Raw genomic sequence first — 19,513 nt, 5'->3', positions numbered from 1 at the left:
AGATTCAAGACTTTGGAGAAAAAATTGATTTTGCTTTGGTGGGCATGCGCTGGTGAAGTGCAGCGTGATGTGGTTGGCGAGCGGCAGAGACTTAACGATCTTGGTTCTAGTGGCGTCGTCGAGGCCGAGGCAGTGGAGCGCAATGACCTCGTGGCAAGTGGTGTCGAAGACGCATAGAATGCGTGAACCAAAATCCTATAGAACTCGGGCGCCAAGGGAAGATACATCATGGGATCCTTGGCAGCCAACTCGCTAAAACTTTCAAGATTCTCAACCAAATGCTTGAAGCAAACCTTAACCGCGTCGGAGTAAGTATAATAGAAGGAGTGTGAGTGGAGTATAAATTTTCAAAATTCCCATTTTGTCAACTAAGGGAGGATAGGTGTCAACAATATAAGATATCTATTTGGACTTTTCGACATACTATTCTTTTACATGGATTTATATAGATAAGTTTAATTATTCATTTGGTCCCTATAGTTTCATCATTTGTACCTTTTAGTTCTTATATTTTTAAAGTGATTTTTTTAGTCCCTATAATTTACATTTTAATTCTCTTTTAATCCTTATAGTTTGAAAGTGGTTTTTTTAATCCTTATCATTTGTATTTTAATTCCTTTTTAGTCCCTATAATTTGAAAGTGATCTTTTTAGTCCATATACTTTATATTTTAATTTTCTTTTAGTTCTTACCATCAAAATATGAGTAATATTATCAATTACAATTAACTACAAAATATTAGCAAATAATTCATAACTAATTTATTACAAGATAATTTGTAATAAAAAATAGTTGATAATTTATAATTAATTTGTAACTAATTATTTATATATTTTTTTTTTGTAAAAATGATAATGATTAAAATATAAATTATAAAGACTAAAAAGTTTATTTTCAAATTACAAAAATTAAAATAAAAATGATAAGAACTAAAAAATCACTTTTAAATTATAGTAACTAAAAAAAATTAAAATTAAAAATATAAAAATTAAAAAAATCAGTTTCAAACAATAAAAATTAAAAGATACGAACTGTAGGGACTAAATCACTCATTTAAACATATAGATATGAATTCTTAACTTTGGTTATAAAAATATTTCTTTTTATTTTTATCTGATTTTCACAATATATCAAAATGGCTCGCACAAACGACATCGCAAACAAGATCGTTGTGAAACCGTGCGACGATTTTGGTTTACGACTTCAGTAACACCGCAAAACCGCCGGTGCCGACGAGCCCGCGACGGCGGAAACAGCGTAAGCTGCGGTGGTTGTTTCAATCCATACAAAAACTCCTTGAAGAAGCAGTGAGCTTCCACTTTTTTTCAAACTCTGTCTCCGACAACACATCATGAGGAGCCACGTTTCTCTCTCCTCGCTATTCTTCTTCCCTCCCAATAAAACCCCTTCCTTTTCATCATTCTCAGTAAGTACCTTTGCTTTTGCTTATTGCTATGCTATGCTCTCACACTCTCTTCCATGTTTCTGACTTTACTACATTGTTTTGTTGTTGCAGCCTTTTCATTGGAACCAAACGATGGCATTTGGGGTTCGCAAAATGCCGCGTTTTGTGGTGTGCGCTGGCCCTAAGAAGATATTATTTGGCAAAGAGTGCAGAGAAGCCTTACAAGCTGGGATTGATAAACTCGCTGATGCTGTCTCTCTTACTGTTGGACCCAAAGGTATATGTATCACTATGGACTATGCTTCGCAATTTGATGATTGACCAAATCATTGTTATTGTGTAGCTAATTTGTTGCATTGCTTAATTGCTATCATATTCAATTGCATTTTTCTGCCTCAACAATGACCAATACCTAGAATCTCTATCAGCAACTGGTTTGGTTAAGTGTGTGTTTGGGTGAGCCCTTGCGAAGTTTTTTTTTTTTCTTTTTTATGAAAATGATTTTGAAGTAAAATTATGTTTGTACGCTTTTATTTCGAAGTAAGATAGGAGTAAAGCTCATTTTTTTAATCCAACATAAAAGCTACTTAGAATCAACTTTACACCCAAAAATAATCTTCTCAACGTGGGACCAAACACATGAACATGTTTGAGTTCATCACGTTCGAATTCCAGCTAATATGATTTTAGGTAAGTGTTCACATGTTTGGTTTCACTTTGAGAAATTACATCTAGGTCCAAAATCGATCAAGTTGAAGCAACTTTAGATAACTTTTGTGCTGTATAATATTTTTTGTATTGAGTTTACTGCTAACTTGCTTTTAGAGTTAAAACATTAAACATCTGACATAAATTACTTCACTTCAAGATCAATTTCATTCAGAATTAAGTTTACAAAGCTCACCCAAATACACAAAAAATTAACTAAAATCATGTTAGCTGGTGTTTTAACATTATTTTGGATGATCCATTATGAATCCAAACATGCACCAAGTGCATTTTTTGTTTTGATTGGGCTTTGGTTTGATTATAAGCTGTTTTGTATACAAAATAAGCTAATTTGAAGAAACACTAACAAGCCTCAAAATTGCTTTAAATTATATTTGAGCTGGAAATTCCTTGCTTTTGAATCTCAATATTATTATATAGTCATTGGTTGATTCTAGTCCAGTGCTTGTTGACTTTTCTTGCTTATTTATTTCATTCCTAACCATGTAGGACGAAATGTAATTCTTTCTGAATCCGGAAACCTTAAAGTGATTAATGATGGCGTTACAATTGCTCGATCCATTGAGCTTTCGGATGCAATTGAGAATGCAGGTGCCATCCTAATTCAAGAGGTTGATCATGGTTGTTAGGATTTTGCCACAGGTTAAATGGATAAAATTTGAGACAATAGTAACCAGAGATGTATTTATGTTATTAGTTTTCCTGCTCGTAGGTTGCAAGCAAAATGAATGAGTTGGCTGGTGATGGTACTAGCACTGCAATTATTTTGGCTCGGGCCATGATTGAGTCTGGACTACTAGCAGTTGCTTTTGGGGCTAATCCTATTTCTTTGAAGAAGGGGATGGAAAAGACTGTAAAGGAGTTGGTCAAGTTCTTGAAGGAGAGAAGTGTTCCTGTTGAAGGAAGGGAGCATATTAGAGGTCTTTGCTTCTGTTTGTTTGAATTTTGTCAAATTAAGGGGTTTTCTTCACAAGAAAATATTGAAGATATCTTCCTTCTCTTTTGCAGCTGTAGCATCGATTTCTGCTGGAAATGACGAGTATGTTGGTAACTTGATTGCTGAAGCTATGGAGAAGATTGGTTCAGATGGGGTGATCTCTATTGAGTCTTCCTCATCATCTGAAACCTCTGTGATAATTGAAGAAGGGATGAAGGTTGGGATATTGTTAAAATTGTGGGGATTTTAGGTGTATAGGAAAGAGATTATGAGAAAAGACAATTTGAATAATAATAGAGTACTGTAATGTTTACAATGTGATAATATGGTCTTGTAACGTAGACCTAGAGCACTACTTATAATCCTAACTTATTAGGGAAACTAATAATGAGATAATGAAATATGGTAATCAATCCTAAGGGAAACTAATGTTAAAGGAGAGTCTAAGTAAGATACTCTAAAATATGATAAGATATTATTTTTTTTTATATTCTAACAGATAATATTACTCAATAACCTGGTCTTATTTGAGTAGTTTGGGCTATTTTAGCTACTGTATCATGTTTTGTCCCGAACTACCTGTAAATTGGCTCTAAATTTGTATTATCTAGTACCTCTGGTACTCATCTATAATATAATATATTATTTTTGCTGAGCAAAAAAAAAAATATTACTCAATAACCAACATCAGTTCTTCTTGCTCATATCTGAATAATCCTTGTGTTTTGCGCTATGACATATGTTGTTTGTCCTTTTTGTACAGTTCGATAAGGGTTACATGTCTCCTCACTTTATTACAAACCAGGAGAAGTCCATTGTAGAGTTTGACTGGGTTAAAGTTTTGGTAACTGATCAAAAGATTTCAAATGTCAAAGAAATAGTTCCTTTGCTGGAAAAGGCTATGCAGTTGAGTGTTCCACTCTTAATTATTGCAGAGGATATCACAAGGCAAGTGTTGGAGACCTTAGTGGTGAACAAAATGCAAGGATTACTAAGAGTTGCTGTTGTAAAATGTCCAGGATTTGGAGGTGCAAAGAAAGCTTTGTTACAAGATATTGCCCTTATGACTGGTGAGTTCCTACAGAATTTGATAATCTTGGTTGATATTTCTGCCAACTTCCTCTATACTAGTGTTATGCTTCCTATTTTTGAGTTCTTTTCATGAAGCCTATTTGTTTGAGACAAGAAACTTTTCTGTCATTTCTTTTTGTTTTCATTTATTAATTTGTTTTAGTTAACCAGTTTGACTGCATTGGGTACTAATGCGATGCCACCTTGTCATTTAATATTTGCCTAGGTCTTGCTGCCAAAACTTGCAATCAACCTTGTGTAATGTTTCAGGACCTCAGTTCTGTTAATAGAAATAATTATTGATAAAGACTTGAATTACATATGGGGTGATGTTAAATTTTGGAGTTGCTTTTTGTACGTTGCATGTGACTATCTGCATGAGGATACTTTGAAATTCTGATTTTGTTTTCTTAAATATAACCAGGATGTATTTTTTTTTGTTTGCATATCTCAGAAAGAGTCTTCTGTCTAGCCTTGTTTAAGACCAGCACACTTTTTCTGTTCTGCTTGTTTGGCCTCATGTTTAAGATCAGCACACTTTTTCTGTTCTGCTTGTTTGACCTCATGTTGACATTATCGCCACAGGAGCTGATTTTCTTTCTGGAGACTTGGGTCTCACACTTGATGGTGCCACATCGGACCAGCTTGGCACTGCACTGAAAGTGACAATAACCAGTAATGCGACAACTATCATTGCTGATCCTAGTATGAAGGCTGAAATTCAGGCTAGAATTTCACAGATAAAGAAGGATCTTAGTGAAACAGATAATGCAAACCTGTCAAGAAAGCTCTCAGAGAGAATTGCAAAACTCTCTGGTGGTATAGCTGTTATAAAGGTACCTAATTCATTAAACATGTCAGGGGCTGCCTGTATTCTGGTAGCCTTTGTTCTTTACTTTGCTAATTTTACTTTTGCATCTCTTACTCTGTTGTCCCGACTGAGATTCTATATATTATTGGTTTTTAGTGGATCATAGTGTTATTTTTCTTGCTTTTAACTTGACTTGAGAAATGGACTGATGCCAGTTTGTCCATCTACTAGCCTTCTTGATATGTTATCTTTACAAAACTGAGATCCTATAAAAAATTTCACTAATCACTTCTATTTTATTCGTGTTATATTTATCATAAATAATATATCATCTATTTGTTGCTTATCTTCTCTGCAATAATTTTTCTTCTTTTACTTTTTAATTTCTTTTTTTTCAGTAAAAACTCAAAACCAAATATTACAATAATACTATATCATTCATTTAACTAATAGCTCAAAATGGCCCATTGCTTCTCTCATAACTCAAATCAGAATTGTGGTCGTTCTATTTTTTTCCCTATCAATTGTTGTAGGGTTCTGAATTGTATGAGATCGAGTCTTGTAAAAAATTAAAGATAATATAAATCTAAATTCTTGATCTCACACCACGTCAGTTTTGGCATAAAATTCTTGTTTGAGGTTGAGCTTAACACATCAGTAAGGTCGGTGCCTTGCCTTGTGACTTGGAACAAGGTTAATTGTGGAAACAGACTCTTTGTTTGTAGTGGGAGCATTAGGGTTGCCCTTTTATTTATAATATTTGTATGAGGATTTCATAAAATAATAAAAAATATTATTAAAAATAGATTTTGAATTGGTTTCCCTTATTTTTGGTTATAGGGCTTTGTTCACCTTTAATGTTGGAAAGTCCCGCATCACCTACCTCAATTATTGGGTGCGATTTGTATATCTATTGGACAACTCCACTTAATGTTAATTGGTTTAAGATGAAATCTAAAATGGTATTACCTCAATTAGTAGTGTGCAGTTCATGTACCTATTGGGCAATTTCTGTCTACGCCAATTAGTATTTGTTACAGCGTGGGTTTGAGTCTAACTCAACCTTACAAAACCGGATTGTAAAATAAGGATTGTTTCCCACTTATATATTCTATCTTACCACTATTTCTAGTTAATGTGGGACTTCAACATGTCCCATTTTTTCCCAAGCTATCCGTCGTAATGTGGGTTTTCAACACACCCGTCTTTGCACACAACTACCTAAGGGTGACCACAATTAAGGTGACTTTTCAACACTTTCCCTCACACTCAAGGCTACATGCCTAGAGCGTGATAAACACAAGGGACCCACCAATGAATCTAAGATAGATTCTAATATCATGTTAGTAAACAAACTTGAATAGTCAGTTGCTTCAAGATCCTCATTTTTGTTTGATGCAAAATCACCCTTGTTTGTCCAACTCACAATATCAACTCCTGTGTCCTCAAAGTCTTTTGGAGGGTTAATTTGTTCATCCAGAAAGGACTCCACCTTAATAATGCGCTTCTCACAGTGATCCATGTTACTCAAACGCTTCCATTGCTCCTCCTCCTACCTTGATGCTACACTTTTAAAGAAGGGCATAAGGTTGTATTTCAAAAACTTAGCTCCATTAAAGATTTTTGAGAGAGTGAAAAAGGGTTGAGATGCGAGCGAGAATGTTTAAAGTAGGTTTATAAAGTTAACTGTTGCTACTCACTCACGTTGCTCCTCCACGCTGCCAACTTCGCCATCCTCACTCGCATCTCAACCTTTTTTCACTCTCTCGGAAATCTTTAAATGGAGCTAAGTTTTTGAAATACAACCTTATGTCCCTACTTTAAAAGGGTTGCATCAAGGTAGGAGGAGGTGCAATGGAAGGGTTTGAGTAACATGGGTCACTATGAGAAGCCCATCATTATGGTGGAGCCCTTTCTGGATGAGCAAACTAACCGTCCAAAGTCTTTGAGAACACAAAAGTTGATATTGTGAGTTAGACAAACAAGGGTGATTTTGCATCCAACAAAGATGAGGACCTCCATGCAACTGAGTATTCAAGTTCGTTGCTAACATGATGTTAGAGTCTATCCTAAATCCATTGAGGGGTCCCTTGTGTTTATCACACTCTAGGTGGGTAACGTGAGGGGGAGTGTTGGAAAGTCACCTTAATTGTGGTCAATCCTAGGTACCTGTGTGCAAAGAGGTATGTGTTGAAGTCCCACATTTTGGCGGGTAGCTGTGGGAAAAAAAGGGTGTGTTGAAGTCCTACATTGTGGTGGGTAGCCGTGGGCAAAAGAAGGGTATGCTGAAGTTTTACATTGGCTAGAGATAGTACTGAGATAAAGTATATAAATGGGGAGCAATCCCCATCTTACAAGCCGGTTTTGTAGAGTTGAGTTAGGCCCAAAACCCAGGTTCTAACAGTTTTAAATGAAAACTAACAATTAGCTTGGATCCTATAAAAGAAGTGAAGTATCTATTACATAATCCTGGTATAGGTTATGCATGAGACCTAGTAGGTCATCGTGTTAATTGCACAGATCTTACTGACTTTCATTTGTTTTCTGCGTTCTCAATTCTTGATTGCAATTTGTCGTACAGAAAAAAAATAACTCTCTTAAATTTTGTCCACAAGGTTACATTAACATTATTTTCACTCTCAAGTGTTTATTACATAATGCAATAACCAATTGCATAGGTAGGTGCACATACTGAAGTAGAACTTGAAGATAGGAAACTTAGAATTGATGATGCAAAGAATGCAACATTTGCTGCCATAAGCGAGGGAATTGTTCCTGGAGGGGGTGCCACATATGTCCACCTATTGGACTTGATACCAACAATAATGAACTCCATGGAAGATCTAGAGGAGCAAATTGGTGCTGATATTGTAGCAAAGGTGTGGTTACATTTTGTAATATACTGGTTCTCCTTCATATATTTCTTCTCCTATTGATTTTACTTTGTAGTGAATGTTCTAAGCTTATTTTCATGTAAACTGTTTCTTTCCATGAAAAAATTTAAATTAGTGGAGTGTTGACTTATGAGATTTGCATCTTTTGAAATCCAGGAGATTTGCGAGTTTTCTTTTTTAAATTCTTGTTTGGATTGTAATTGAAAGAAAAGCTTTTACTTCATAAAATATACCTGATTATTTTGGTGGAACATTCACTTTTCTGAAAAACCTGCATGAGCCAGACAGTGAGTGTGTTAGGGGTTCAACCAAGGTTTCTTACATTTTGACTATACTTTCTTGGGTGAGTCTTTGCTACTTAGAGGAACATAGTCTTGAATTATACGAAGCATATTGGTTTGCAATGTTAATATAAAAAGAAAATATTAACTCTTGAGCAGGGTATTTATTGATATTTTATGGGTCTAAAATAAAAATCTGTAGTTGTAATGATGTTTTTTGTATTAAATATTACTATCCGTATAACTGTATAACCAAGTCCAGCACATAAACAAAGGTTAAGATTCCATATGAAGTATGAACTTGTCTGGACTCTGGAGTGCTTTTAACATATATAAGGGGTTGTATATGAATCATTGCAGGCACTCCTTGAACCTGCAAAATCAATTGCAACTAATGCGGGAGTTGATGGAGACATTGTTGTCCAGAAGATTAGAACACATGATTGGAGAATTGGATATAATGCAATGACAGGCACATATGAAGATCTTTTGAATGCTGGAGTAGCGGATCCTAGTCGTGTTGCAAGGTGTGCTCTTCAAAGTGCAGTTTCTGTTGCTGGTGCAGTTCTAACTACTCAAGCTATATTGGTGGATAAAATAAAGAAAACCAAGCCACCTGTACCCTTGGTCCCTGGCATAACTCCCTAGGATAGAGAAAACAGTTACAATTTTGATAATAGAGTTTAGTCTTTTCCAGTGTGCATGCCATTGGTTTAGTCAAAGCTTGTGAATGTCCCTTGGGTTGGTTAATACTCCAGCAGCAGTAAGAATGCTCGTTTCAAGTTGCTTCTTACTTGAATTATGACTTGATGAAACCCTTGTGTCATGAAGCAATAGGAACAATTGGACAACTGAAGAAGTTCAAGTGCATTCCACAGGGAATTTTGATTAGTGTTAGGTTTCTTTCTCCATTGTACCGATTAATTTTGTTGACACCATAGTTGTTTTAATATGATATTATCAAGAGATTAATCGGAGATTGTAGTTTGCTGTGTCATGGAATCTGCTTATACCGTTAACTTTATTCTCTTGATAAACTATATTTTATATGCTTCAAAATAAGCAAATAAGTGTTACCTTCAGTTGTCTTAGGAGGCCTAATTATTGATTAGACTTGTATTAATCAAATCTAAGGGGATAATTTACGGAAGGCAAGTACATAATATACACCATCTTAGTTTCAAATTTAGTTTTGTCGCACAAAATTTCTTTGTGCAAGTTTTATTATGGATGACTAAAGAAGCCTTGATATTAGTCAATGATCTTTTCTAATTTAATTCGATGAGTAGGTACACCAGCTAATAGATTTGATGTTGAAGGCTTACGTGCTACGTGGACTCGCGGTTTTGTTGTTTAGTTATTGAGACCGGAATGTCAACTATCAAATCAAGTTTCAAACTCAGTCATAAATTTATAATACCGGAAAGAAAAGGCTTTTTGATACAAAGACTGAAGCAAGCACAAGCAAGAAGGAGGTGAAAATAACAACAACAGACCAAGAACACGAAACAAGGGTGCAGTCACAAAACACATTGGTGCAGTCAGTAGGAAAGTCCAAGAGGGTCATCACAAGACCTTCTTACCTAAACGACTACATATGATGAGGCTGATATGAAGGGAAGCTGACGTGGTTGCGCAAAGGAGAATCCGCAATTGCAGAATTGTTGGTTGATGGTATTGCAGGGGACAACATGATCACAATAAAATTAGCCAATGATTTGGAAAATATTCCCTGAGCATAAGAAGACAAATTCTGTTAGTAGGGAAGTTAGTATAAATAAGCAATTGTAATAACAATAAGACATGAATGAAAATACAACTTCCTTTCTCTCTATGTCTGCTTCCCCTTTCCCTCTCTTAATTCTGGAGGAGCTGGCCTCGAACCCAGCATTATTAGTTTCTGTGTCTAACAAATTGGTGCTCTCGTTGCGAATCCACCTCCATGAGTTCCTCGGATAAGCTTGATGAGGCTCTGCTTCGCCTCTCTAACCATAAAACCCTCCTTGGTGAATCCATGAATACCCTCACTCAGAAGATTGACGACCTTCTGACTCGGGTCACCCCCATGTTTTCGTCTCCTTCTAGCTCATACACACCACCCCCACCACCTGTACCTACACAAAGCCATAAAATGAAGCTTGAGGTTCCACGCTTTGATGGCACAAAATCTCTTGGTTGGATTTTCAAAATCAACCAATTTTTTGAATACCACAGAACACCAGAGAATGAACGACTTACCATTGCGTCATTTTACATGGAAGGGCGCGCGCTTTCATGGTTTCAATGGACGACGGTCAACGGCCAGTTCACGTCGTGGATCGTGTTCCTCCAAGCTCTCCAGACACGATTCGCCCCATCCTAATATGATGATCCTACGGGGGCGTTATTCAAGCTCACTCAGAGAGGGTCAATGACTCAATACCTCTCCGAGTTCGAAGAACTAGCAAATCGAACCATTGGCCTTCCCTCGTCGTTCTTGCTCAGTTGCTTCGTCTCCGGGCTCACCCCAGAGATACGCCGCGAGGTTCAGGCGCTTCAGCCACTCACTCTGGTCCAAGCTACAGGGCTGGCGCGCCTCCAAGAGGAGAAACTCTTGGACAACCGTCCTCCACCACGACCAAGACCTGCTCCGCCAGTCCCAACCCCAGCCTTGGTTCCGCCTTCCCCACCACCTCATTCCCCACGCCTTACACCATTACCACCCCTCCTCCCTGCTCCCACCCGCACTGCACCACCCCCAATACACCGTCTATCTCCGGATGAAATCGCCTCACGGCGGGAACGCGGTCTCTGTTTCTATTGTGATGAAAAATTCCATAGAGGACACAAATGTGTCTCTAGGGTTTTTTTGTTGATTACAGACGAAGAAGACAACCCCACTCCTCATATAGGATCCCCTAACCTGCCCTGACCCACCAGACCATATTGATATTACTGACCCGGGCCCGACCCAAATTAGCCTAAATTCACTTGCGGGTCACCTCGCCCCAGAAACCTTACGACTCATGGGCCAACTTTCCAGCCACCCTGTTGTGGTCCTTGTGGACGGTGGCAGCACCCACAATTTTATTCAACAGGAGCTCGTCACTCAATTGCGCCTTCCTTGTCAGCCCACTCCTTCACCACTACGTGTTATGGTGGGAAATGGTCTGAATCTTCAATGCACCAGCTTTTGCGAAGCCATCATTCTCGACATTCAATCCACTCAGTTCACTATGGATTTGCATGTCCTGCCCATTGTCGGAGCAAATGTGGTTTTGGGAGTTCAATGGTTGAAATCCTTAGGACCCATTCTCACTGATTATAACTCCCTTTGCATGCAATTCATTTATGAGGGTCGTATCATCACACTTCAGGGAGACAAGGAATTCACTCTAAACCCGATAACTTCATCTCAATTTCGTGGTATGTCGCAGACAAAAGAGACAGGCCTGTATTGCCATATCTCCCTTATTGAGACTGACTCCATCACATCTCAGAACTTCCATCCGGATATTCAAAAGCTCCTCACCAAGTTTGCGAGCTTGTTTCAGCAACCAAACACCCTACCCCCGGAACGTGAAACTGACCATCACATTCATCTTCTTCCTCACTTAGCTCCCGTCAATGTCCGGCCATACAGATATCCCCACTTTCAGAAGTGTGAAATCGAAACACAAATTGACGCAATGCTCCAAAAGGGTCTAATTCAACCAAGCACCAGCCCTTTCTCTTTCTCGGTGTTGCTGGTGAAGAAGCACGACGGCACATGGCGGTTCTGTGTGGATTACCGCGCCCTGAATGCAATTATGATTCGTGATCGTTTCCCAATCCCAACGATTGATGAACTCTTGGATGAGCTTGGTGGTGCTCGCTGCTTCTCTAAACTCGATTTATTGCAGGGATATCATCAGATACGCATGCATTACGATGACATCCCGAAGACTGCCTTTCGCACCCATCATGGCCACTACGAGTTCAAAGTGATGCCATTTGGGTTGTGTAACGCGCCTTCATCCTTCCAGGCCACGATGAACGCCATTTTCTGCCCTTACTTGCGTCAATTTATCATTGTGTTCTTCAATGATATTCTCATATATAGTCCCTGCTTTGCTGACCATTTTCTTCACTTAGAACTCGCCTTTTAGGTACTCTCTGCTCACCACTTTGTTCTGAAACTCACCAAGTGCTTCTTTGCTCAAGATCAGGTGGAGTACTTGGGCCATTTGGTGTCCTACCGTGGTGTGGAGCCCCTCGCATCAAAAGTGGCAGCCATCCATAACTGGCCTATACCTCAGACAACTCGAGCAGTTCGAAGCTTCTTAGGATTGGCTGAATTCTATCGTCATTTTATATGAGGGTATGCTTCTATTGCAGCTCCTTTGGTTCACATCACTACTATGGATCAATTTGCGTGGTCACCCCTGGCGCAGACTGCATTCGATCAGCTCAAGCAAGCTCTCTCTCACGCACATGTTTTGGCCTTACCGGACTTCACCATGCCGTTCACCGTGGAAACGGATGCCTCAGGGATTGGAATGGGGAAAGTCTTTTCCCAGAACAATCACCCCATAGCATTCTTCAGTAAGTCTTTTCCTCCGAAACTGCTACGGGCTTCAGCATATGTCCGCGAGCTCTTCGCCATCACAGCTGCCGTAAAGAAGTGGCGGCAGTATCTGCTCGGCCATCGTTTCACCATCATTACTGACCACCGAAGCCTTAAGGAGCTGCTAACTCAAGTCATCCAAACACCAGAGCAACACATTTACTTGGCTAGGTTAATGGGATATGATTATCAAATCCAATATCGGACCAGTGCCCACAACCAAGCTGCTGATGCTCTCTCGCGATGCTTTGACCAAGATTCCACTCTGCTTAGCCTTTCAGTGCCTTGCCCCTTGTTTCTGACTGAATTGTACAACCAATTGGATGCTCACCAGGAATATAATCAACTACGACAGGAAATTCTGAAGAATCCTGAGAAACATGCTGGTCTCTCCCTCGCTCAGAAATTGATCCTTCGCAAAGGACGAATTTGGTTACCCAGAGACTTGGAAATCATCCCCATATTGCTGGTCGAGTATCACACCACACCAACTGGTGGTCACATGGGGGTTGCGAAAACCATAGCCCGCTTAATGGAAAATTTTGATTGGGAAGGACTTCGAGCAGATGTCACTAAGTTTGTGGCTCAATGTCTTGATTGTCAGTACATTAAATATGAAACGAAAAGAGTAGCTGGTCTCCTGTGTCCATTGCCGGTACCGCATAGACCTTGGGAGGACCTTTCACTGGACTTCATCACCGGACTTCCCCCTTATCACGGCAACACTGTGATACTAGTCGTGGTTGATTGGTTTTCTAAAGGAATACATTTAGGTATGCTTCCGGCGTCCCTCACAGCTCAAGTTGTAGCTACCTTATTCATGGAGATCATAGGCAAAATCCATGGCCTACCAAGAAGCTTGGTCTCTGACCGTGACCCGCTATTTGTCAGCAAGTTTTGGCAAGAACTATTCCGTCGGAGTGGAACGCAGCTTCGAATGAGCTCTGCCTACCATCCGCAAAGTGATGGTCAGACCGAGGTGCTCAATAGAGTCATTGAACAATACCTGCGTGCTTTTTGTTCATCGCCAGCCACGCGAATGGGGATAATACTTGCTTTGGGTAGAATGGTCACATAATACCTCGTGGAACTCAGCCACAGGGACCACCCCATTCGAAGTCACATTTGGGCGCAAGCCTTTCAACTTTCCTGAATACATTGCAGGGACTTCGGTGCTAGATGCAGTTGATGAAATGTTGACAAACAGAGAGGAGACATTTTAGACTATAAGAAAGAAGCTTCTGCGGGCTCAAGAACGGATGAGGAAGGTGGCAGACGCTAACCGGAGAGAAGTGAATTACCAAATAGGGGATTGGGTAATGCTGAAACTACGGCCCTACCGCCAAGTCTCAGCCAAAGGACCTCAGGCGACAATGGGCAAGTTGACCAAGAGATTCTATGGGCCGTTCCAAATCTTAGATCGTATTGGCAAGGCAGCATATCGCTTGAAGTTGCCGGAAGGAACTCGCATACATCCGGTCTTCCATTGTTCCTTACTAAAGCCTTTTAAAGGTAATCCTGAACAAGGATCTGAAGTTGCTCTGCCCAAATGCTTCACTCAGCACCAACCTGTCATCTCCCCTATGGCCATCCTTGATTATCGCTGAGCATCAGAGCAAGCTCCCTGGGAAGTTCTGGTGCAATGGGAAGGGTTATTGCCAGAAGAAACATCCTGGGAAGACTGGAAGCAGCTGTGAGCAGATTATCACCTTGAGGACAAGGTGAATTTTTAAGGGCCCATGACTGATACAAAGACTGAAGCAAACACAAGCAAGAAAGAGGTAAAAATAGCAACAACAGACCAAGAACACGAAACAAGGGTGCAGTCACAAAACACATGGGTGCAGTCAGTAGGAAAGCCCTAGAGGGTCATCACAAGACCTTCTTACCTCAACGACTACATATGATGAGGTCGGTATGAAGGGAAGCTGACGTGGTTGCGCAAAGGAGAATCTAGAATTGCAGAATTGTTGGTTGATGGTACTGTAGGGGACAACATGATCACAATAGAATTAGCCAATGATTTAGAAAATATTCCCTGAGTATAAGAAGACAAATTATGTTAGTAGGAAAGTTAGTATAAATAAACAATTGTAATAACAATAAGACATGAATGAAAATACAACTTCCTTTCTCTTTGTGTCTGCTTCCCCTTTCCCTCTCTTAATTCTAGAGGAGCTGGCCTCGAACCTAACATTATTAATGTTTGTGTCTAACACTTTTTCAAGATTTTTTTTTTACGTGTTTGTGATTTTGCTTATTTGTAGTTGACAGTTCTCTTTCTTATCCTTGTGAATTGTAATTGATACTTTGTAAATGAAGTAGAAAATGATTCACTTCTTGACTATAATTCGGTTGACTTTAATGCATACCAACTATCTTTAATGACTTTTACTATACACAATTAAAGTATAAATACAAACAAAGAAACTAAATATTTCAATAGAATTAATATTTATTACGGGATAATTTTATTAAAATATCATTTTTTCTCTTAATTTTAATAAATATATTATTAAGTCTTTCTATAATATTATTTATCATAGAATAAAATTAGAATGGATATTTAAATAATTCATTAAAAAGTGAGAACATCAGTAATTTTAAAATTTTGTTCAAGAGCTAAAATTAAAGTTACTTTGAGAGTTGAGACGGAACAAGTATGTTGGAAAGAATTACTAGTAACCATTTTTTTTATACAACACGTGCTTTTACTTTTCTCTAAACCTAACTTATTTTTCAATCCTCTCTATTTAACCGATTTTCATCCAAACAATCTAGAAAATGGACAGTTTAGCAACAGTACGTTCTACTGGAAAACAATACAAACCTAACTTATTTTTCAATCCTAACCGATTTTCCTCCAAACAATCTAGACTATGCACAGTTCAGCAGTTCTTTTTACCTAGAAAACAATAACGGAAGTAAATTTTTTCTTTGTGTGAGATTGTAAATCATCCTTCTAAATCTTTTTATTGGGACACCGACTTTTGTATTAACCAAACTAAAACGCTACTCATCAAGTTTGTACTTGTATTTTCTTGATTTTAGAAGAGTTGTAATCAGTCGTGGATCCATAAATTGTTCTCAGTAGAGGTAAAAAATAATTTCTAATATTTTCAAAAAAGTAAAATATCACACTGTACGACAAAATATATAATATTATAATAAAAGAAATCTAAAGTATTTAAGTTTTTATAAATTACAATTGTCCTCTACTCATTTTTATACTTTGAAAATATTCTATGATTTTTTCATTGTCAATACTAATTTAATTTGTGAAATGTAACACCCTTAATTAAAATAATCAACCATAAAACACTATTAATCCTGATTTCTTTATATCAAGAACATAGTAAAAGAAAAATACTCTTAAAAGAATTATATCATAGAAATTTTAAAAATATATGTGTTTTACTCACATCTTGAAATAAATAATTCGAGTTTTTTGTTATCTTTATCTCAATAGAATTTCTCCATTTTCTTCATTCTTTTCGATCCTTGAGAAACTCATTAATGCCAAGAGACTGTTTATTTGTGTAATTCTAGAAAAAATAACTATATATCCTTATATAAACATGATACATAATTTGAAATTATATTTTTTAAGATTTGTTTAACCAATATTTCTTTATCTCTTATTTTTATTATCTTTATCCAATCTAATATATTATTATACTAATATCTTTTAAAAAATATAACAATCTAATATATTAAAATAATTTAATCTATCTTTTTTTTATTAAAAGATATATTTAGATAATCTTTATCTAAATAATTATTAGATTATTAGATAATCTTTAACAATAATCTATCTGTTCTCTACAATGTGTCGTGTATTTCTCTTTTGTTATTTCACCGATAATGAGAATTGGGCTAAATAATTTTGGCTTGATCATGTAATTTTTGTATTGAATGTCTTATATTTATTTGGATTTTGGGTTAAAAAAATCTTTTATATATAATTTTTTATGAGAGCAATTTTTTTTATATATATTAACAAATAAAAAAAATCTAATTGTGACAATTGCCCCACAGCATATAAGGTGATTCCAGTAGTGGTTGCAATCTATATTTAGTAGTGGTTACAATCTATATATGACAAATGCATCTTGTTTCAACTTTCTACTACTGTCAACTGCCCCTACTCCTTTTAGCACTTTATTAATTAGCCTTGATAGTTAATATATTAGAATGTTGTGTGTTCCGTGCTCATGATTGAGAACTGTTAACTTTTTTATTTTATTTTTAATCATGATAACGTTACAAAATAGTCATTATCAGAAGAAATGATTAATTTTCATTAGAAATTACGAGATATATAAAATATATATATATTTTTTCAATAGGACTTATTTCATATCTGATAACCAACCATAATCCAATGAATTATTAGAAATTTGTTGAAGATAAATACTATTATAAAAACAGGAAGATATGGGAGGTTTTATCGGACTTCAGACACGTGGCCTTCTTTTTCATGATGAACAATGCTTAGTTCCTCAAGATTATCAATGTTTCTTGGGCACAAAAGTATTGTGATTTAGATATACAATATAGAGGAAAGTTATTTAGGCATCAAATTATTTCTTAAAACAAATTATACAAAGAAGAAGAGATTGGAAAGAAAAAAGAGAGAAGAAAATGGGTAATAGATAAGTGATTTGATAAAGATAAAGAAAAAATGTAAATATATAAATAAAAGTATAATTTATGAGTTTAAATTTTATGTACCATTAATTAGTATAAATAAATTTATATTATCAACCAGTTGTTAGTATGAATTTTAAAATAATTATTATAAAAATTAATAAATTATTATATATGACAATTTGTTATTGAAATAGAGTAAGAACATTTACATTATGAGTACATAAACTATTTACTCATCTTCTTATTAATAATTAATAATTATAAGGTTTAATTGTAATTTTAACTTCTTTTAATTTTTTATCTGCGATTTTAGTCTTTTGTTTTTTTTTTCAATTTTAATCTCAACATTTAAAAAAATTTATAATTTTGATCAAATTCTCAACTTAGCATACATTTATTCATTTTATTTTTATATTTTAATTAATTAAATTATTTCTTGATAGCATCTTAAATAAATATGTTTATCTATGATTGAGTTGCAGATGTTTAATATATACAAAATTGATAATTGAATCAAAATTGTAGATTTTTTTTTTATATGAGTAGACTCAAATAACCAAAAAAATAGGAAAACAAAAATGCAACAGAATTAAAGAGAATAAAATTTCAAACAATCATATATCACAAAGTGAACTAATCGTATAATCCAGTTTTATAATGAAACCAAAATTACCATTGAAGAACTCATGTTGTGCATTCTTTACAAGACCAAGCTTTCAAACCTCACGTGTGGTAGAGGTAGAGTTCTTTCCCTTATTTTCAGTTATTTGATGTTATGTTATTGTAAAAGGTTTAACAAAGAAAGCAAAATGTGGCAATGATAAGACTAATACAACGGAAACAAGGTTAAAATACAGGATTCATGGGTACCAGAGAGACCCTATAAAATCTAGTCTCACAAGGAAAAGACGATGGGTGATGTTGGAAGAAGTTCCCATGCTAAATTATTTTCTGATTAACTAAATGGTAAAAATCAAGTTGTAGAGGGTGGTTCATGTGCGGCTCTTGTAGAATCCAATGTCTTCTTATTTACTAATTGAGCCACTAATTTGTTTCCTCTATATAGTACAATATTATATACTCTATTATAGGGAAAAAAAATTATGAGTGCAACTTTTTTTAATATATGCAAATACAATAAACTAGACAGGATATAGTTTCTAATATATCTTTTCGACCCACTTTGTATTATTAATTAATTTTATTAAAAACATAAAATTATAATTTAAGTAAAAATGTATTAAATAAGAAGTAATATATACTCACACAATTTTTTCACTTTTTGTGATTCTTAATAAATTTGGTAATTAATAAAAATATATTTAAAAGAGTGTCTTGCTAATATTTAGCTAAAATATAAAAGGGAAAATACGAAGTTAAATAATCCCGAAGGATTGTGTCAAACAAAATATGATGCATATGATAAGAAAAAAGGCGACCTAATAAGTTACTATGTTTGCTAGTGAAAACTGTACGAGTTTATTGGAGTTAAGCTATTTAAAGTCCTATTTCAAATGAATGATCTTGTGTGTGTGGACAAATGTTACTAAGATATTTTTTAATATATTTTCTAGAGCAAATTACAAATATCTCTGTTGAGGTTTACTCATATTAAACATGTATTCTTTCCTTTTTTTCGTATTATTTTGGCCTTCCCTCCCCTAACGCCCTTAATTAATGTTTACATCTTTTTTTCCAAATCGAAAACTGCCATTCTCTATTGTCAACAGACTATGGAACAACCAAACATTGATGCTCTTTACACAAGGAAGAGTCGAGCCATGCCACACTATGACAGAACCCTTGTCAGCAGTCAGCACTTGCTTCTTGATCTTACCCAAGGGTGAAGGTGTCGTTAGGGTTGAAGAATTGTCGAAGGAGCCGAGGGTGACCCCGATGGTGCCACGTAGGACGAGAATGGTGACGAAACCGCAAAGGAAGGTGATCTTGATGTTGTTGAAGGTCTTATGGATCTTGCAGCTATAGGGAAGCGCATTGCCGCGGCTTCGTGTGTTTGAGGTTGACAAACCTGCACTAGTGTTGTGCTTGTAGTGGTTGTCTTGCCCCATCGAAGTTGAGATAGACAGGAAACTCTCGCTCCTATGATCTAGACAATATATATTTTTTTCCTTTTAATTCATTAATCA

At 36.3% G+C, this 19,513-nt stretch overlaps 1 protein-coding gene across 2 annotated transcripts; it reads left to right on the top strand.

Annotated features, from left to right (window-relative positions):
• The first annotated feature begins 1,094 nt into the window (after positions 1-1,094).
• LOC100786724 (chaperonin 60 subunit alpha 2, chloroplastic) lies at positions 1,095-9,125 on the top strand. 2 transcript variants are annotated; one of them, XM_003528501.5, is made up of 9 exons: positions 1,095-1,426; positions 1,517-1,682; positions 2,624-2,745; positions 2,847-3,054; positions 3,143-3,288; positions 3,835-4,141; positions 4,728-4,978; positions 7,632-7,832; positions 8,489-9,125. In XM_003528501.5, exons 1-9 carry the CDS (start codon positions 1,352-1,354, stop codon positions 8,774-8,776), a joined length of 1,764 nt encoding a protein of 587 aa, XP_003528549.2. In that variant the 5' UTR covers positions 1,095-1,351; the 3' UTR covers positions 8,777-9,125. The 2 variants fall into 2 exon arrangements, with proteins under 2 accessions (XP_003528549.2, XP_006583922.1); XM_006583859.4 differs by lacking the exon at positions 1,095-1,426 and having other exon boundaries at positions 1,545-1,682; positions 2,624-2,725.
• Positions 9,126-19,513: the final 10,388 nt, after the last annotated feature.

Source organism: Glycine max, chromosome 7 (genome assembly GCF_000004515.6).
Source record: "Glycine max cultivar Williams 82 chromosome 7, Glycine_max_v4.0, whole genome shotgun sequence".
NCBI classification, from domain to species: Eukaryota; Viridiplantae; Streptophyta; class Magnoliopsida; order Fabales; family Fabaceae; genus Glycine; species Glycine max.
The sequence above is the reverse complement of the archived record's forward strand: the minus strand, read 5'-3'. Positions and strand labels throughout refer to the sequence as shown.